The following is a 16,795-nucleotide window of genomic DNA, read 5'->3' as shown; positions in this document are numbered from 1 at the left end:
AAACACACACAGACACAAATGTAAGGGCCGATATTATTGCACTGTCGTCCTTGGTTGTATAAACAGAGGCACAGAATCGAAATCACGTGAAGTATTAGCACCGCTTGATAAAACCTTAGTAAGGCCACACCTGGAATACAGCATCGAGTTTTGGTCACCACATTGCAAAAAAGAAGTTGGGGCTTCTGGAAAAAGTGAGGCGAGGAACAACTAAGACGATTAAAGGCCTGGAGACTAAAATATACCAAGAACTGTTGCAGGAATTGTGTAAGACTAATCTAGAGAAAAGAAGGACTGGGGGGGGGGGGGAACATGATAGCTGTACTCCAGTATTTGAGGAGCTGCCCCAAAGAAGAAGGGGTCGACTTATTTTCCAAAGCACCTGAAGGCAGGACAAGAAATAATAGTTGGAAACTCATCAAGGAGAGAAGCAGGGTGGATAAAAATCAATGATTTTTTTTAAAAAATCAAAAAAATCAGATTTTTTTTATTTAAATCAGATTTTTTTGATTTTTATCGAATTTATTTTAATAAAAAACTTTTGGGGTAAAAATCTATCGTAAGATAGTTTTCTATTTAAGATACATAAATAATTTAGTTTATTCAGCATGAAATGGAGCTTAGTTATGTAGCACAAGGCTGTATATTCTGCAACACTGGGACTATCGGTGAGTCAACAGTGGGTCAAAGGAGTAGCAGAGATGACAGTTGCTCTTTAAAAATTATGAGTTAAATCGAGTTGATTTAAATCAAGTCTTCTTACTAGTGATTTAAATCGACTCGATTTAAATCAAATCCACCCTGGAGAGAAGCAACCTGAAATTAAGGAGAAACTTCCTAACAGTGAGGACAATTAACCAGTGGAACAGCTTGCCACCAGAAATTGTGAATGCTCCGACAGCGGTCACTTGTCTCAAATTGTATAAGGGCCGTGATGGTGAACCTGTGGCACGTGTGCCAGAGGTGGCACACGCGTGCCTCTCTGTGGGCACGCGTGCCATCACCAACTGCTCTTCAGAGTTCCGTCGCGCACATGCGCGACAGACAGCCGCCCTCTTCTGGGTTCTGGCGTGCGCATGCATGCGATGGAACCCGAAAGAGCAGCCAGCCGCCGCGTGCATGCGCACTGGCCAGTACTCTCTTCCTGGTTCTGGGGCTCCGGCGCTTGCGCGCTCCGGTTTCGGCACTCCGTGCCCAAAAGGTTAACTATCACTGGTATAGGGTCTCTTGCTTGAGCAGGGGGTTGGACTAGAAGACCTCCAAGGTCCCTCCCAGCTCCATTGGGTAATTTTGTCCAAACGCTTCACTCCTACCCCGGAGTAATATAAGAATTCCACATTTTTTTTTAAATCAAGTTGAAGAATAGACAGTTCTAAAATTCGTTCTTTTTTTCAAGAAACTGTTATTATCTCTGTCCGGACCACTTCCTGCCCCCCCTCCTCCTTCTTAAACCAACTGTCGTACAACAACATCCCTCACAGTTCAAGACTAGGCCGCGTCCTCCCCGTTTGGGGTTTCCGTTCAAGGTTGCTGGGAGGGGAAAGGGGTGCGCCCCCACGTCCTCAGCCATGCTGCATGCACGCAAGGGCCGTGGGGAGAACTTGCTAGTTCTCTCTCTCTCTCTTTCCCTCACGTATTCTGGCAGGGCTGCAGAAAATTAAATGTATAGACGGTTAAATGAATCCCAGAGCTAGAGTAAACTAACGGAACGGCTTGCCTCCAGAAGTTGTGGTTGTGCTCAAACACTGGAGGTTTTTAAGAAGAGATTGCAGAGCCACTTGTCTGCAATGGCGTACGGTCTCCTGCTTCAGCAGGGGGTTGGACTAGAAGACCTTCATGGTCCCTTCCATAGAAGTCGGGAAATGGGCAGTTTCAGATGGCCTCCGGGCGGGGGGCAGGGGGCTGTTTTTGCCCTCCCGAGGCTCCAAGAAAGCCTTGAGCCTGAGGAGGGCAAGAAACAGGCCTACCGGGCTTATCGGAAGTCTGGAAATGGGCCGTTTCTGGCTTCTGGAGGCTTCATGGAGGCCTGCTAGGCCCAAAACGGGGCACGGGGAGGGGGCATTGTGTGCGCATGCACGGGGTGGGGGTCGTGTGTGCATGCACGTGGGGCTGGGCATGAGGGGCATTGAATTAAGGGGGGCATGTGTGCGATCCCCCATGCTCCTCCCGCTTTTGGCACGTGATGGCAAAAAGGTTAGCCATCACTGGTGTAGGGTCTCTGGCTTGAGTAGTCGGTGGACTAGAAGACTTCCAAGGTTCCTTCCAACCCTCCTCTCCCCTCTCGTCTCCCCTCCCCTCTCCTCCCCTTCCTCCCCTCCAAGAGATTTGACTGCCAGTTGTCTGGAATGGTATTTGGTCTCTGGCTTGAGTAGTGGGTGGACTAGAAGACCTCCAAGGTCCCTTCCAATTCTCCTCTCCCCTCCCCTCTCCCCCTCCCCTCTCTTCTGCCCTCTCCTTCCTCCCCTTCCCTCCAAGAGATTGGACTGCCAGTTGTCTGGAATGGTATAGGGTCTCTGGCTTGAGTAGTGGGTGGACTAGAAGACCTCCAAGGTCCCTTCCAACTCTCCTCTTCTCCCCTCCCCTCCCCTCCCCTCCTTCTGTGTATGGAACTGAACGCCTCCATATCGCTGCAGAAATGGAGATCAGGTCTTCGGGATCTGAATCTGGTTTCTGCCATTTGGCGGACAGCATGAGCTCCCCTTGGCAGGTCCCACTCTTTGAGCCTGCCCCCAGATCCGTGAGAAAAGAAGGTGATTCCCTCAGGTAATCAGCTATTTCTGCCCCCCCCCCCAAAACGCATCTGAATTAATTTAGAAGCACGCTCATAAATGGCATTCCAGTTGCACCAGTCATAAACATGGTGGTTTGAGCTGACATTCCTGTCCATCTCGTCATACTCCTGACTCAACAACTGCAAATTAAGAATACATAAATATTCTATGAAAGGAATAGGACTACCCAGTAATTAAGCAATAGGTGACTGATACAACTTAATTTTTGGGTTTATGACAAAAAGGCCATTGTCTGATGACTGGATAATTACACCATTTCTCTTCATTCCGATGTCAAAGTGTGACATAAGAGGTTGTTATTGTCAGATTTCACCCCTGTATTTTCATTTTATTTGGATGTCCTGGTCAGACGCTTGGCAACATGATGGTTGTCCTGTCCCTGGGATCCCCTTTTGCGATCTTCTGATGAGCAAAGTCAATGGGGAAACCAGATTCACTTAACAACCGTGTTACTAATTTAACAACTGTAGTGATATATTGTGTCGTAAAGGCCATAAAACATGACCAAATTCACCTAACAAAACGATTTGCTTAGTATTGAAAATTTTGGGCTCAATTGTGGTCGTAAGTTGAGCACAATGAGAAAATGTCTCAATTACTATATATATATATATATATATATGTTTTCTCAGGTTTTCGCGGGTGTTTGTATGTAGGTCTTTGGTTATTCGGGTCTTCTCCCACGTAAAATTGGAAGTGTCTTGGCGACGTTTCGACGAAGTCTCATTCGTCATCTTCAGGCTGGTGTTCTCGGCTTCGTGCTTCCAGGAGCAATGTGAGATCTCAGCTTTCTCTTCCTTTTAACTGCTAGTGGGGGTGTGAGCTGATTGGGTGGGGACTTGGCTGTGTTCTGATTGGGTGGAGGTGTGTTCTGATTGGTTAGGGGCTTGGCTGTGCTCTGATTGGATGGGGGGTTGGTTGTGCTCTGATTGGATGGGGGTGTGTTCTGTTTGGGTGGGGGCTTGGTTGTGCTCAGCTTAGTCTGAGTTGCAGGGGGATTTGAGCTGGTGAGCTGCGTTGTTGTTGTTTGGCTTTGTGTTTGTGGCCGTGCGAGCTCTTCATGGTGTGTGTCAGTCTGCTTCATGTATGGATTGGAGGGGTTTAAAGTGGCTAATGATGCAGCTGCGGTCTGGCTTCTGGTCCTTGGTCGTGGCTCATTATCAGTGTGGGTTTGAGTCTGCTTTCTGCGTGGATGTGTGGTGGTGACATCCTGTGTGGCTCTCGTGAGTGTGGGTCTGGTGTCATTCGTCGTGTTAGGGACTTGTTTGTCAATAAGGGCGGGTTTCCAAATGGCTGGTAGGCGGGAGGTATCGTCTCGTTTGTTCATGCTGTGTGGGCGTTTTTCTATCTCGATGGCTTCTCTGATTATTCTGTTGTTAAAGTGTTCAGTTTTGGCGACAGTTCTGGTCTTTTTAAAGTCAATATCATGTCCTGTGGCTTTAAGGTGCTGGACCAGGGAAGAAGTTGGTTCCTCTTTTCTGACTGAGTTCTTGTGTTCTTCTATGCGTGCACTTATTCGTCTGTTGGTTTGTCCGATGTATGTGGTGGGGCAGGCGGTGCATGGGATTTCATATACTCCTTGATTTTCTAACTCAATTGAGTTAGAATGTATGTATGTATGTATGTATGTATATGTATATATATGGATGCAGTATGCTCCCTCCCACATGTACAACAAACCATTTTATACCAAATTTATATTTTGCTGATAAAGAAATAAAGGGAGACTGGTATAGATCTGTTTCAAGCTATTTAGCTCTCATCAGCTAGCCATACCCTTACTCGGATTTGAACTTGGGCTTCCTGCAGTAGAATTAACCTCTGAGCCACAACTGCCTAACATGCAGGAAGCCCAAATTCGAATCCAAGTAAGGGTATGGCTAGCTGATGAGAGCTAAATAGCTTGAAATAGATCTATACCAGTCTCCCTTTATTTCTTTATCAGCAAAATATAAATTTGGTATAAAATGGTTTGTCGTGAATGTGACTGCTTGAGGGCTCCTGGATTGGAGCTGAAGGGCAAAAGGGAGCAAGAATGCCCCCTCCCACATGTTGGGGTAGACCAGGTGTCTCGATAGAAAAACACATAATCTTTCCCCTGGCTCAAGCTGATGAAGAGAGGAGAACTTGTGGCTCAGAGGTTAATTCAACTGCCTAACATGCAGGAAGCCTATACTAGTCTATACTAGTCTCCCTTTATTTCTTTATCAGCAAAATATAAATATATATACACATACATACACAGAGACATACATACATACATACATATATACATATATATATATATATATATACGTACATATATATGTAGGTCTTTGGTTATTCGGGTTTTCTCCCACGTAAAATTGGAAGTGTCTTGGCGACGTTTCAACGAAGTCTCATTCGTCATCTTCAGGCTGGTGTTTTCGGCTTCGTGCTTCTATATATACATATATATATATTTACACACACACACACACACACACACACACACACACACACACATCAGGGGGGAAATTCATTTATTTTCCCTACCAGTTCACAAAAGTACTGGCGGGAAAAGCTACTGCCGTCGTCGCCATGTTCTTCACGCATGCGCATCCCATTGGACTTAGAAGGCAATGGGATGCGCGTGCGCCAAGAACATGGCGACGAACATGGCGGCCAGAGCGAGCGGCAGCCAGGGGACTGGTATGGGGGCGTGGCCAGCCAGCAGATAGCAGGATGTTTCTCTTTCAGGACACAAAGAGAAAATATCTGCTGTGAACTCCATTTAGGTGTCAGAAAGGGCATCCGGCCAGTAAACGCTCTATCCAGTCACCCTGTCCTACCCAAAGGATTACATGATTGTAAAAAGAGAGTTTTTCCAGTAGATTTTATTATCTTTGTGAACCCTGTTACAGATTATTTAACTGCCTGTGTAGATCTCAGAATTCATACAAGATCCATCTCCTTGTAGTTTACCACAGGCAGAATTTTCGTTCCATCTCTTACGACAACCAGCATCTGTTCCCTATTGGAGTGAAAAGTCCAAAAAAAAACCTTGAAAAAAAGATTTAATAGAAAAGGAAGACGAATGCTTTCATAATTAAAAAAAGAACATATAGCAGGAGCACTTAGTTTTTTAAAAAAGGACAACGTGTAGAATATCCCTTGTAAATCGTACTACCTGTAGAACCTTCAGTCTGTTAATCAAATTTTATGAAATTACTAAATTCAGTAGTACTAAACCGAAATATAATGTTCATTTTCAGACTGTGTGGTAAACCACAAGTTTCTATTCTTCCTTCTTTCTCTAAAAGATAACAGTTGTAGAATGAGAACTCGTGGTGTTCAGCACGGCACGAAAATAATTTCCTAATGCTTCAAATGCCTTTGAAATGGTGGTGAAGTTTTTAGTTTTTACTGCAATGAAGTCAGCAAAGGAAAAAGTCAGAACTGCCTTTCATGCATTATCTAACACACAGTGCAACTGTTTTGTTTTGTAACACCTGTAACACCAGGCTGTGTACCGATTAGAATAAATTATTATCCAGCAAACCCTTGAATTATTATCTAGAACAATCCTTGAGCAGGTCCTGAGAGAGATGTGAGTTCCTGGAAGTATACAGTTTACAAAAATGTTGTGTACATTCTTCTATTTTATATATATATATATATATATATATATATATATATATATATATATATATATATATATATATATATATATATATATATATATATATATATATATATATATATATATATATATATATATATATATATATATATATATTTATTAATGACTAAATTATGGATTTTGGCACATTAATCAGCTATCTATTTTACAAGGTAGCTAGATGGATGGGTGAGTGGGTGGATAGGTACTGTGTTTCCCAGAAAATAAGACCCTATCTTATATTTTTTTGAACCCTGAAATAAGCGCTTGGCCTTATTTTCGGGGAGGTCTTATTATTTTGGGGCGTGTGGAGCAAGACGGGGCTCCTCTTGCCGTCTTACCTGATTTCCAGCCCTGTCTCCCTATCCCTAACCAGAGGAAATGGCGGGGACCGGCTGCACATGTGTTTAAATATTTTTGGGGTGGGTACCACTTTATAATGCCTTGGTAAGGCCACACTTGGAATATTGCATCCAGTTTTGGTCGCCACGATGTAAAAAAAATGTGGAGACTCTAGAAAGAGTGCAGAGAAGAGCAACAAAGAGGATTAGGGGACTGGAGGCTAAATCATATGAAGAACGGTTGCAGGAACTGGGTATGTCTAGTTTGATGAAGAAAAGGACCAGGGGAGACATGACAGCAGTCTTCCAGTATCTCAGGGGTTCCCACAAAGAAGAAGGAGTCAAACTATTCTTCAAAGCACCTGAGGATAGAACAAGAAGCAACGGGTGGAAACTCATCAAGGCGAGAAGCAACTTAGAACTAAGGAGAAATTTCCTGACAGTTAGAACAATTGATAAGTGGAACAACTTGCCTGCAGAAGTTGTGAATGCTCCAACACTGGAAGTTTTTAAGAAGATGTTGGATAACATCTGGTCAGATGTGTCTGAAGTGGTGTAGGGTTTCCTGCCTGGGCAGGGGGTTGGACTAGAAGACCTCCAAAATCCCTTCCAACTCTGTTATTCTATTCTATATACAGAGATGGATAGATATAGACAGAGATAGATTAGATAGATATAGACAGAGATAGCTATCTATCTATAGAGATAGAGATAGAGATAGAGATAGATAGATAGATAGATAGATAGATAGATAGATAGATAGATAGATAGATGATAGATAGATAGATAGATAGATAGATAGATAGATAGATAGATAGATACTGTAGATGATAGAGAGATGGATATAGATATAGATAGATGGGTGGGTGGGTGGATAGATAGGTAGGTAGGTAGGTAGATAGATATGGGTGGGTGGGTAGATAGATAAATAGATAGATACTGTAGATGATATATATATAGAGAGAGAGGGGGGGGATACTGTAGAGAGATATAGATATAGATACTGTAGAGTAGATAGATAGACAGACAGACAGACAGACAGACAGACAGACAGACAGACGATGGATGGATGGATGGATAGGTAGAGAGACAGGCAGGCGACAGACAGACAGACAGACAGACAGATAGAGGGACAGATAGAGGGACAGATAGAGGGACAGATAGAGAGGATGGATGGATGGATGGATGGATGGATGGATGGATGGATGGATACAGTAGATGGAGGGAGAGAGGGAGGGAGAGAGAGGGAGAGACGATAGACCGATCCTATTGCACAGTAAAACATAGCAAATTGTTTATATTATGAGGACTATCTCAGTAGGAACAAAGCTTAGATGTTTACCTCATTTATCCCGGAATTACTAAAAAGTACTATATTTGGGTGTACTGCCCTATCTCTACTTATTTGTAAAGCAGTTCAGTTGAATTCAATCGATGGCTTATGTTCCATCAAGTTGCTTTCGACTCCTAACAAATCACATTATAGATAAAAAATTTTTCTCAAGAAACAACACTGGGCCTTTTAAGATGCCTAACTCCGTCGCTCCTTGGAATTGAGTCTCTTGAATTTAGCAACTTCTAAAGGCAAGCATTAGGACTTTGTGATAATAATAGGACTTCTGTAATTGTGACACGGTTCCTTTTTTGCAAACGTAGGAGGAGGTCTGTTGAGAAATGCTATTCTCGACTTTCGAGTTTAGCCGAAGAGATTTTCCCTCTCTCTAGCACCGTTAACTCCAAAACCCAGTAACATCAGCTGAGTGCTGCCACCTATTGGAGCAGTGCAGAAAAGGCAGAAAAGGAATTGTATAATGATTTGCAACACACTTACCTAAAAAAAAAAAAAAAAAAACACCGGCCATGCTGTTAAAACAGATAATAATAATAATAATAATAATAATAATAATAATTGCAATAATAATAATAATTGCAATAATAATTGCAATTTGCGGGACTTGCAAATTGAAGTTGAGCGACTGTGGAAAAAGAAATCGTATGTTGTCCCGATTGTAATTGGAGCCCTTGGAGCAATACCCAAAGGGCTATCCCGCTATTTAGAAATTCTAAATTTGCCGGACTTGAACATTTTGACTCTACAAAAAACCACCTTACTTGGAACAGCTTACATCCTCCGACGATACCTTAACAGTTCCTAGGTCCTTGGTTAGGACTCGAGCTGCTGAGCTATTAACCAGCCTCAAAGGCTGTGAATCTCACTAAAGATTAATTAATTAAATAATAATAATAATAATAATAATAATAATAATAATAATAATAATAATAATAATAATAATTTTATTGTCATTGTACGTGTGTACACAATATACCCATACAATGAAATTCACTTAACACCCAAAGACCAGGTCCAACACACATAACAATCCCCAAACACACTCCCACCCACCACAAATTCCCCACCCCTAAACCACCCAAACATCCACACAACAGACCAAATAATACTGTCCAACAGCTCACTGATGGTGGCCCTTTAGTTCATTTTTGAGTGCAATCATAGCTCTGGGATAAAAACTATTCAGAAAAACGTGTGGTCCGAGTTTTAATTGTCCTGTCTCTTCTGCCAGAAGGCAACAGTCCAAAAAGATTGTAAGCAGGATGGGAAGAGTCTCCAAGAATGTTACGCAACTTTCTCAAACAGCGAGATTCGATGATGTCGTCCAGGGCTGGTAGCTGGAGTCCAATGATATTCTGGGCAGTTTTAATGATTCTCTGTAGAGCATTTTTTTGTCCACTACAGAGCTGCTCCCATACCATGCAAGAATGCCGTATGTCGGAACACTCTCAATGGTGCCGCGATAGTAGGACAGAAGTAGATGCTGAGATAGATTTATCTATTTACAGTTGTTTAAATCACATAAATGTGATTTAAACAACTGTAATACGGGCAGTGCTTTTGTTTGTAATTGCTAAACTTTTTAAAATTTTTAAAAGGCAAATTTAAATTAATCAGATGTATTTAAGGTGGTTTATCTCTTTGATTTGCAGCCCCCCCCCCCTTTCCCTCCCCCATCTAATAAGTATGTATATGCACAGGTGTGCTGTTTTGGATGTCGTGCCAAATTTGCATTCTGCAATGATTCAATATTTTTGCCGTGCCATGTTTTAATTAAATCCTTATTTTTTTCCTTTATAGATTGGGGCTTATGATCAACAAATATGGGAAAAATCTGTTGAACAAAGAGAAATCAAGGTAAATTTTCAGACTTCAATATTTTTTTTATAGCAATACATTCCTTAATAAATTTGTTTTACGTTGGTTAAGAAAAGCAGAGTTTTAAAGCAAAAACTTCTAATCTTTACAATGATTTAGTATTATTAGCCCTGCTTAACTGTTCCCTAATACACTTATGTACAACCAATAATACGTTTGATATTGTCAATTCAGTTTTAGATATTTGCATACTGATTTTCTTGTTCTGGTTAATGATCACAATAAACTTTTTTGAGTAACATATCTAGAACTCCCTTTTCAAATAATGCGTTTTATGGAAATATTGGCAGACGAATAAGTTTTGAGCAGCTTTCTTTATTAATTTATTGAGGAAGTCCTATAAAATTCTGAACGTGACCTGCAGAAAATTATTTTGAAAAAAACCTTCTCTCTCCCACATTGTCTTAAGAAAGCGGCAGGATTTAACACGCTAATTCTTTAACAGATCTGCAATATTTTTAGTAGTTTTAAATCAAGTTAGAATAATTCATCAGTGGAACAACTTGCCTCCAGAAATTGTAAATGCTCCAACACTGGAAGTTTTTAAGAAGATGTTGGGTAACCATTTGTCTGAAGTGGTGTAGGGTTTCCTGCCTAAACAGGTGGTTGGACTAGAAGACCTCCAAGGTCCCTTCCAACTCTGTTATTCTATTCCATTCCATTCCATTCCATTCTATTCCATTCTATTCTATTCTGTTCTGTTCTGTTCTGTTCTGTTCTGTTCTGTTCTGTTCTGTTCTGTTCTGTTCTGCTCTGCTCTGCTCTGCCCTGCCCTGCCCTGCCCTGCCCTGCCCTGCCCTGCCCTGCCCTGCCCTGCCCTGCCCTGCCCTGCCCTATCCTATCCTATCCTATCCTATCCTATCCTATCCTATCCTATCCTATCCTATCCTATCCTATCCTATCCTATCCTATCAGGTTTTTCTCCTACTAAAATGAAAGATTAGCACAAGAATCAGGAAGGGGAGGGGGAAGTTATAGGATTGGGACAATTATATCTGTTTTATGTCCATCTGGCTATAAAATGGGTATAAACCACACCACAATTTGCTGCTGTGGGTATCCTCTATAGAAGCTCCTAAAATCGGAGTTTTAACATTTCTCTCTCTCTGAGAAATCTAAACACCGACCAAAAAAAAATAAAAAAAATCCTACTGTGTTTAGTTAATGTTGCATTGAAACTGCTTGTCATTTCACCCTGCGCTCTCTTGTGACATTTTGTCAGTGTTAGTTTATTGTCTTCTGGTTGTGTTTATATAGTTCCAGTTCACTTTTCATCCTGTTATTCTTTTGAACAGTTTATTAAATTGGTAAGTACGCCACGATGGCTGAAATGTGTATTAAGCAAGCGGCTTTTGTAGATTTAACGGTTTTTGCATCTAAGCCTCACTAACAAAATCCGTTTAGTATCCTGTGAGCCAAAAGCGAAACGTTTGAATATTTAAGGATCCCTTCCTTCCTTACCGTTATCTTTTACTTAGACCAGGGGTCTGCAACCTTAAATACTCAAAAGAGCCATTTAGACCCATTTCCCACAGAAAAGAAAACACCGGGAGCCACAAAACCTGGGTGGGCGTGGCCAACTCAATGTCACTCACTTCTACCAGTCACATGACCCCCCCCCAGCCACGCCTACCCAGACGGTCAAAAGGGCAGAGAACCAGTTGTTAAAAAACACCGGGAACCACAAAATCCTTTTGACATCTCTCTCTCCCCCCTCCCTCTCCCCCCTCTCTCCCTCTCTCTCTGTATCTCTCTGTCTCTGCCCTGGCTGCTTTTCCATCCACCGCCGTCACTCTTACACCTTCTCAGGTCAGGCGAGGAGTGACTGGGAGGGGAGGGCGAGAGGTGGGGCCAGCCAGTGGTGGGATCACCTGACAGGGAGCCACAGCAGATGGGCCAAAGAGCCGCATGCGGCTCTGGAGCCGCAGGTTGCTGACCCCTGACTTAGACCATTCCTCTTATTTTTCAGTAGCAAGATCTTCATTGTGACAGCCATATCCAGAATCTTTTGCTGTTTCCTTCATCTCTTTTAGTGCCTTGCTCGTCCAAACACCCCTGTTAGCCTTCAAAAAATGTTCTCCTTTTCTCTGTATATGTTCTCCTGGTTGAACAAATTTCTGATTATAGTCATTTAAAAAAAAACAACAACAACCCAATTCTGCTTTTAAAGTAAATTATTACAGCTTTAATAACTGTATAATAATCTGCCCATTGTTAAAATCACCATAGATGTTGTTTAGAGGCATCTCAAGAACTTTGGCCTCATTTTTTCTTTGGATTCAGAAGGTAAGATCAGGAAGGAGAACATACGATTTATCTCTTTTCCTTCTTAAATTTTGCCAGTTTTTATCAGTTGTTTCAGTCCACGAATCAGCCCAGCCGTGCCATTAGGGGTGAAATCCAGCAGGTTCTGCCAGGTTCTGGAGAACCGGTAGTGGAAATTTTGAGCAGTTCAGAGAACCGGCAAATACCACCTCTGGCTGGCCCCAGAGTGGGGTGGGAATGGATATTTTGCAATAACCTTCCCCCAGGAGTGGGGAGGGAATGCAGATTTTGCAGTATCCTTTCCCTGGAGTGGGGAGGGAATGGAGAGTTTGCAGTATCCTTCCCCTGGAGTAGGGAGGGAATGGAGAGTTTGCAGTATCCTTTCCCTGGAGTAGGGAGGGAATGGAGAGTTTGCAGTATCCTTTCCCTGGAGTAGGGAGGGAATACAGATTTTGCAGTATCCTTTCCCTGGAGTGGGGAGGGAATGGAGAGTTTGCAGTATCCTTTCCCTGGAGTAGGGAGGGAATGCAGATTTTGCAGTATCCTTTCCCTAGAGTGGGGAGGGAATGGAGAGTTTGCAGTATCCTTCCCCTGGAGTAGGGAGGGAATGGAGAGTTTGCAGTATCCTTTCCCTGGAGTGGGGAGGGAATGGAGAGTTTGCAGTATCCTTCCCCTGGAGTAGGGAGGGAATGGAGAGTTTGCAGTATCCTTTCCCTGGAGTAGGGAGGGAATGGAGAGTTTGCAGTATCCTTCCCCTGGAGTAGGGAGGGAATGGAGAGTTTGCAGTATTCTTCCCCTGGAGTGGGGTGGGAGTTGAGATTTTGCAGTATCCTTCCCTGGAGTAGGGAGGGAATGGAGATTTTGCAGTATCCTTCCCCTGGACTGGGGAGGGAATGGAGATTTTGCAGTATCCTTCCCTGGAGTAGGGAGGGAATGGAGAGTTTGCAGTATCCTTCCCCTGGAGTGGGGTGGGAATGGAGATTTTGCAGTATCCTTCCCCTGGAGTGGGGAAGAAATGGAGATTTTGCAGTATCCTTCCCCTGCCACACCCACCAAGCCACACCACGCCCACCAAGCCACGCCCACAGAACCGGTAGTAAAAAAAAAATTGGATTTCACCACTGGTGCCTTTTCAAAAGTCCATCCTTTCGTAGCTTCTTTGAAAAAAAAAAATCCTGCCTTTCCCACATCAGGATCTACGCCGACTACCTAATCCAGCTTTTCTGTTTTGAAAATGTGAACGTTTTCTTCTTTTGTTGGTGTGTTGGTGTGAAATAAGCCGCTGTAGACTTCTCAGCTCCAAAGAGAGCCCGAGAGAAAACTACTCTGCTGCTTGGGAATGTGTGTGTTGCGTTCCTTCCCTGTTGTTTACCAGTTTGCGAGCTAATCATTTCGCCCATCGAAATTAGCAAATACGGTTGTGTTCCCAAATCAACAACGGCCTGTAGCTGTGAAGCCCAGCTCTGTGAAAGGATCCCTTGTTTCAACATTTGGCCAACATCAAATTTCACATTCTCATTTTTTTAAAAAAAATGGAATCGAGGGAAATGCAACAATTTTGAGTCCAGCCTTAGAAATTTAGAGCCCTGTAGAAAGTCTGCAAAGTATGGTTGGGGGGGGGAGTCAAATTGGCAACCTACCACAGTGTGATTGAATCCCCAGCTGTTTCTTTGTCTGCATGTGCTTCGTGAGTGCCACGAAGACGCTCACCTCTTACTTGAAAGGTTGAGAGTTCAATCCTAGGTAGCGGCGGATATTTCTCTCCTAGGGCGCAAAGAGAAAATATCTGCTGTGAACTCCACATAGGTGTCAGGAAGGGCATCCGGCTAGTAAATGCTCAGTTCCGTCCATCAGTTGCCCCAACTCTACCCCAAATTTAGGGATCACAGGGCTGTAAAAAGAAAGTTTTGGTGCATCTAAAAAAAACGGGTGGAGCGTTGTTCGCACCATCGTGGCTGCCATCTTGAATTTTTTGACCATACCCTGTGGATACTCCCTGATTGCTATTTTTTTTTTTAGAAAAAAAAAACGGTTTAGGGTACTGATTTGAGTGGGATGAGAAGGCTTTTTGGAAGCTTAATGGCTTGTTTTCGAAGACACTGAGACAAAGGGCCTCCTTTACAGGGTTGGAAATATTTTTTGTAACCTGTGGCCTGCCCCTCATTGGTTACTCCTGGCAAGCAGCTCCTTACTACATGCATTTGCCTGCTCTTTTTTGGTTGTTTGTGGTTTACCTGCATGCTGTCAGGCAGAGGTGGGTTTCAGCAGGTTCTGACCAGTTCTGGAGAACTGGTAGCGGAAATTTTGAGTAGTTCAGAGAACCGGTAAATACCACCTCTCCACCCGCCCCCATCTATTCTCTGCCTCCCGAGTCCCAGCTGATCGGGAGGAAATGGGGATTTTGCAGTAACCTTCCCCTGGAGTGGGGAGGGAATGGAGATTTTACAGTATCCTTCCCCTGCTACGCCCACCAAGCCATGCCACGCCCACCAAGCCACACCCACAGAACCGGTAGTAAAAAAAAATTGAACCCCACCACTGCTGTCAGGGGCAAGAAATCAGGAGCTAGGATAGAGTTCGAAAGCACTATAAATTAACTGTGGCTAGAATTGTATTTGCACAAACCTGAGAAGAATGTGATTAGGAAAATATTAGAATGTGCAGAAATGAATAGATTAATGTTGGCTGTACAGGAGAAAGAACAAACTGAATACTATATGATATGGGAGCTATTTTATGGATGGTTGGGGAACAAAAACAGAAGCTAGAAATAAATGGAGATTAGGGAAATATAGAAAATACGTTAAGACAAAGATGTAAATAATATGATTATTTTTACTAATATTGTCTGATAAGGCTATTGTGTTTAATATTACAGTCTTATTAGAAGATACGTTAAGAGGGAGAAATGGATAGGTTCATTACGCTTATTATTGTAAGATTAGAGAATCATTGTAACGAATACTGTGAATTTTGATTGTTATTGCACAGAGGTATTTGTACCCAGATGACACATTGTTTAATGGAAGATGAAATGTTTAAATTAAGAAAATATATATATATATATATATATATATATATATATATATATATATATATATATATATATATATATATATATATATATACATACACCCAATAGGGATGTGGTGACTCAGTGGCTAAGACGCTGAGCTTGTCGATCGAAAGGTCGGCAGTTCAGCGGTTCGAATCCCTAGTGCCGCGTAACGGGGTGAGCTCCCATGACTTGTCCCAGCTTCTGCCAACCTAGCAGTTCGAAAGCAGGTAAAAAATGCAAGTAGAAAAATAGGGACCACCTTTGGTGGGAAGGTAACAGCATTCCGTGCGCCTTTGGCGTTTAGTCATGCCAGCCACATGATCACGGAGACGTCTTCGGACAGTGCTGGCTCTTCAGCTTTGAAACGGAGATGAGCACCGCCCCCTAGAGTCGGGAAGGACTAGCACAGATGTGCGAGGGGAACCTTTACCTTTATACACACATACACACAAAATAAGTTTATTTCCTTTTACCTGTATGCAATAATATCTCAAATATCTCAAATCAGAGAGGAAAAGACCCCGATGTTGAGAAAGATGGAAGGCAAAAGGAGAAGGGGATGGCAGAGCAACACACAAGAATTTGAACTCCCCTGTTTCTCCCAAAATAAGACGTCCCCTGATAATAAGCCTAATTGGGCTTTTGAATGCATGGCAATAAGGCCAAGAGCTTATTTCAGGGTTCAAAAAAATATAAGACAGGGTCTTATTTTTGGGGAAATACGGTACTAATGGTCAAGGCAGATTGGCACGAGACAAGAGTCAACAGACTTCAAGGAGGGCTGAATGTAGGGGGTGTAGAGGCTCAAAACTGAAGTTTCATCCCACCCTTGGGGTCGGCCTAGTCATCTCCTACTCATCCACCATTCTCAGAATAAAGATGGCATCCATTGGAACCCAGTGGGAGAACAAACGTAATCAGGTCTGTTGAGATGAAGAACGGTTGCAGAAATTGGGTATGCCCAGTCTGGAGAAAAGAAGGACTAGGGGGGACAGGATAGCAGTGTTCCAGTATTTGAGGGGCTGCCACAAAGAAGAGGGGGGTCAATTTATTTTCCAAAGCACCTGAAGGCAAGACAAGAAGCCATGGATGGAAACTCATCAAGGAGAGAAGCAACCTGGAATTAAGGAGAAACTTCTAACAGTGAGGACAGTTAACTAGTGGAACGACTTGTCTTCAGAAGATGTGGTCCTCCATCACTGGAGGTTTTTAAGGGATTGAAAAGCCACCTGTCTAAAATGGTACAGGAGCAGGAGGCTGGACTAAAAGACCTCCAAGGTCCCTTCCAGCTTTATCCTGATTGATTGATTGTCTAGCAGCAAAACCCATGAAGGTTTTGAGATTGGATCTCCTGATGGATGTGCAGTCTTTCTTTTTTTTCTTTTTAAATATATTTTTATTATAAGATTTTTTTTTCTTGATGTAAAATACAAGGAGAAATAAGGAGAACGGGAAAAGCGGGATGGGAAA

General features: G+C 42.7%; 1 protein-coding gene across 1 annotated transcript in view; it reads left to right on the top strand.

Annotated features, from left to right (window-relative positions):
* The window catches only part of PHTF2 (putative homeodomain transcription factor 2), a 54,995-nt gene that overhangs the window by 4,665 nt on the left and 33,535 nt on the right, over positions 1-16,795 (top strand). Inside the window, exons 2-3 of the mRNA XM_070946710.1 lie at positions 9,925-9,981; positions 11,298-11,309. Of these exons, the coding sequence (XP_070802811.1) occupies positions 9,925-9,981; positions 11,298-11,309 (69 nt within the window). The remainder of the gene's footprint in view (positions 1-9,924; positions 9,982-11,297; positions 11,310-16,795) is intronic.

The sequence above is a fragment of the Pituophis catenifer genome, unplaced genomic scaffold (assembly GCF_029215685.1).
Source record: "Pituophis catenifer annectens isolate HBS135680 unplaced genomic scaffold, rPitCat1.0.hap2 SCAF_7, whole genome shotgun sequence".
NCBI lineage: Eukaryota > Metazoa > Chordata > Lepidosauria > Squamata > Colubridae > Pituophis > Pituophis catenifer.
Note: the sequence above shows the minus strand (reverse complement) of the source record. Positions and strands in the feature narration are given on the sequence as shown.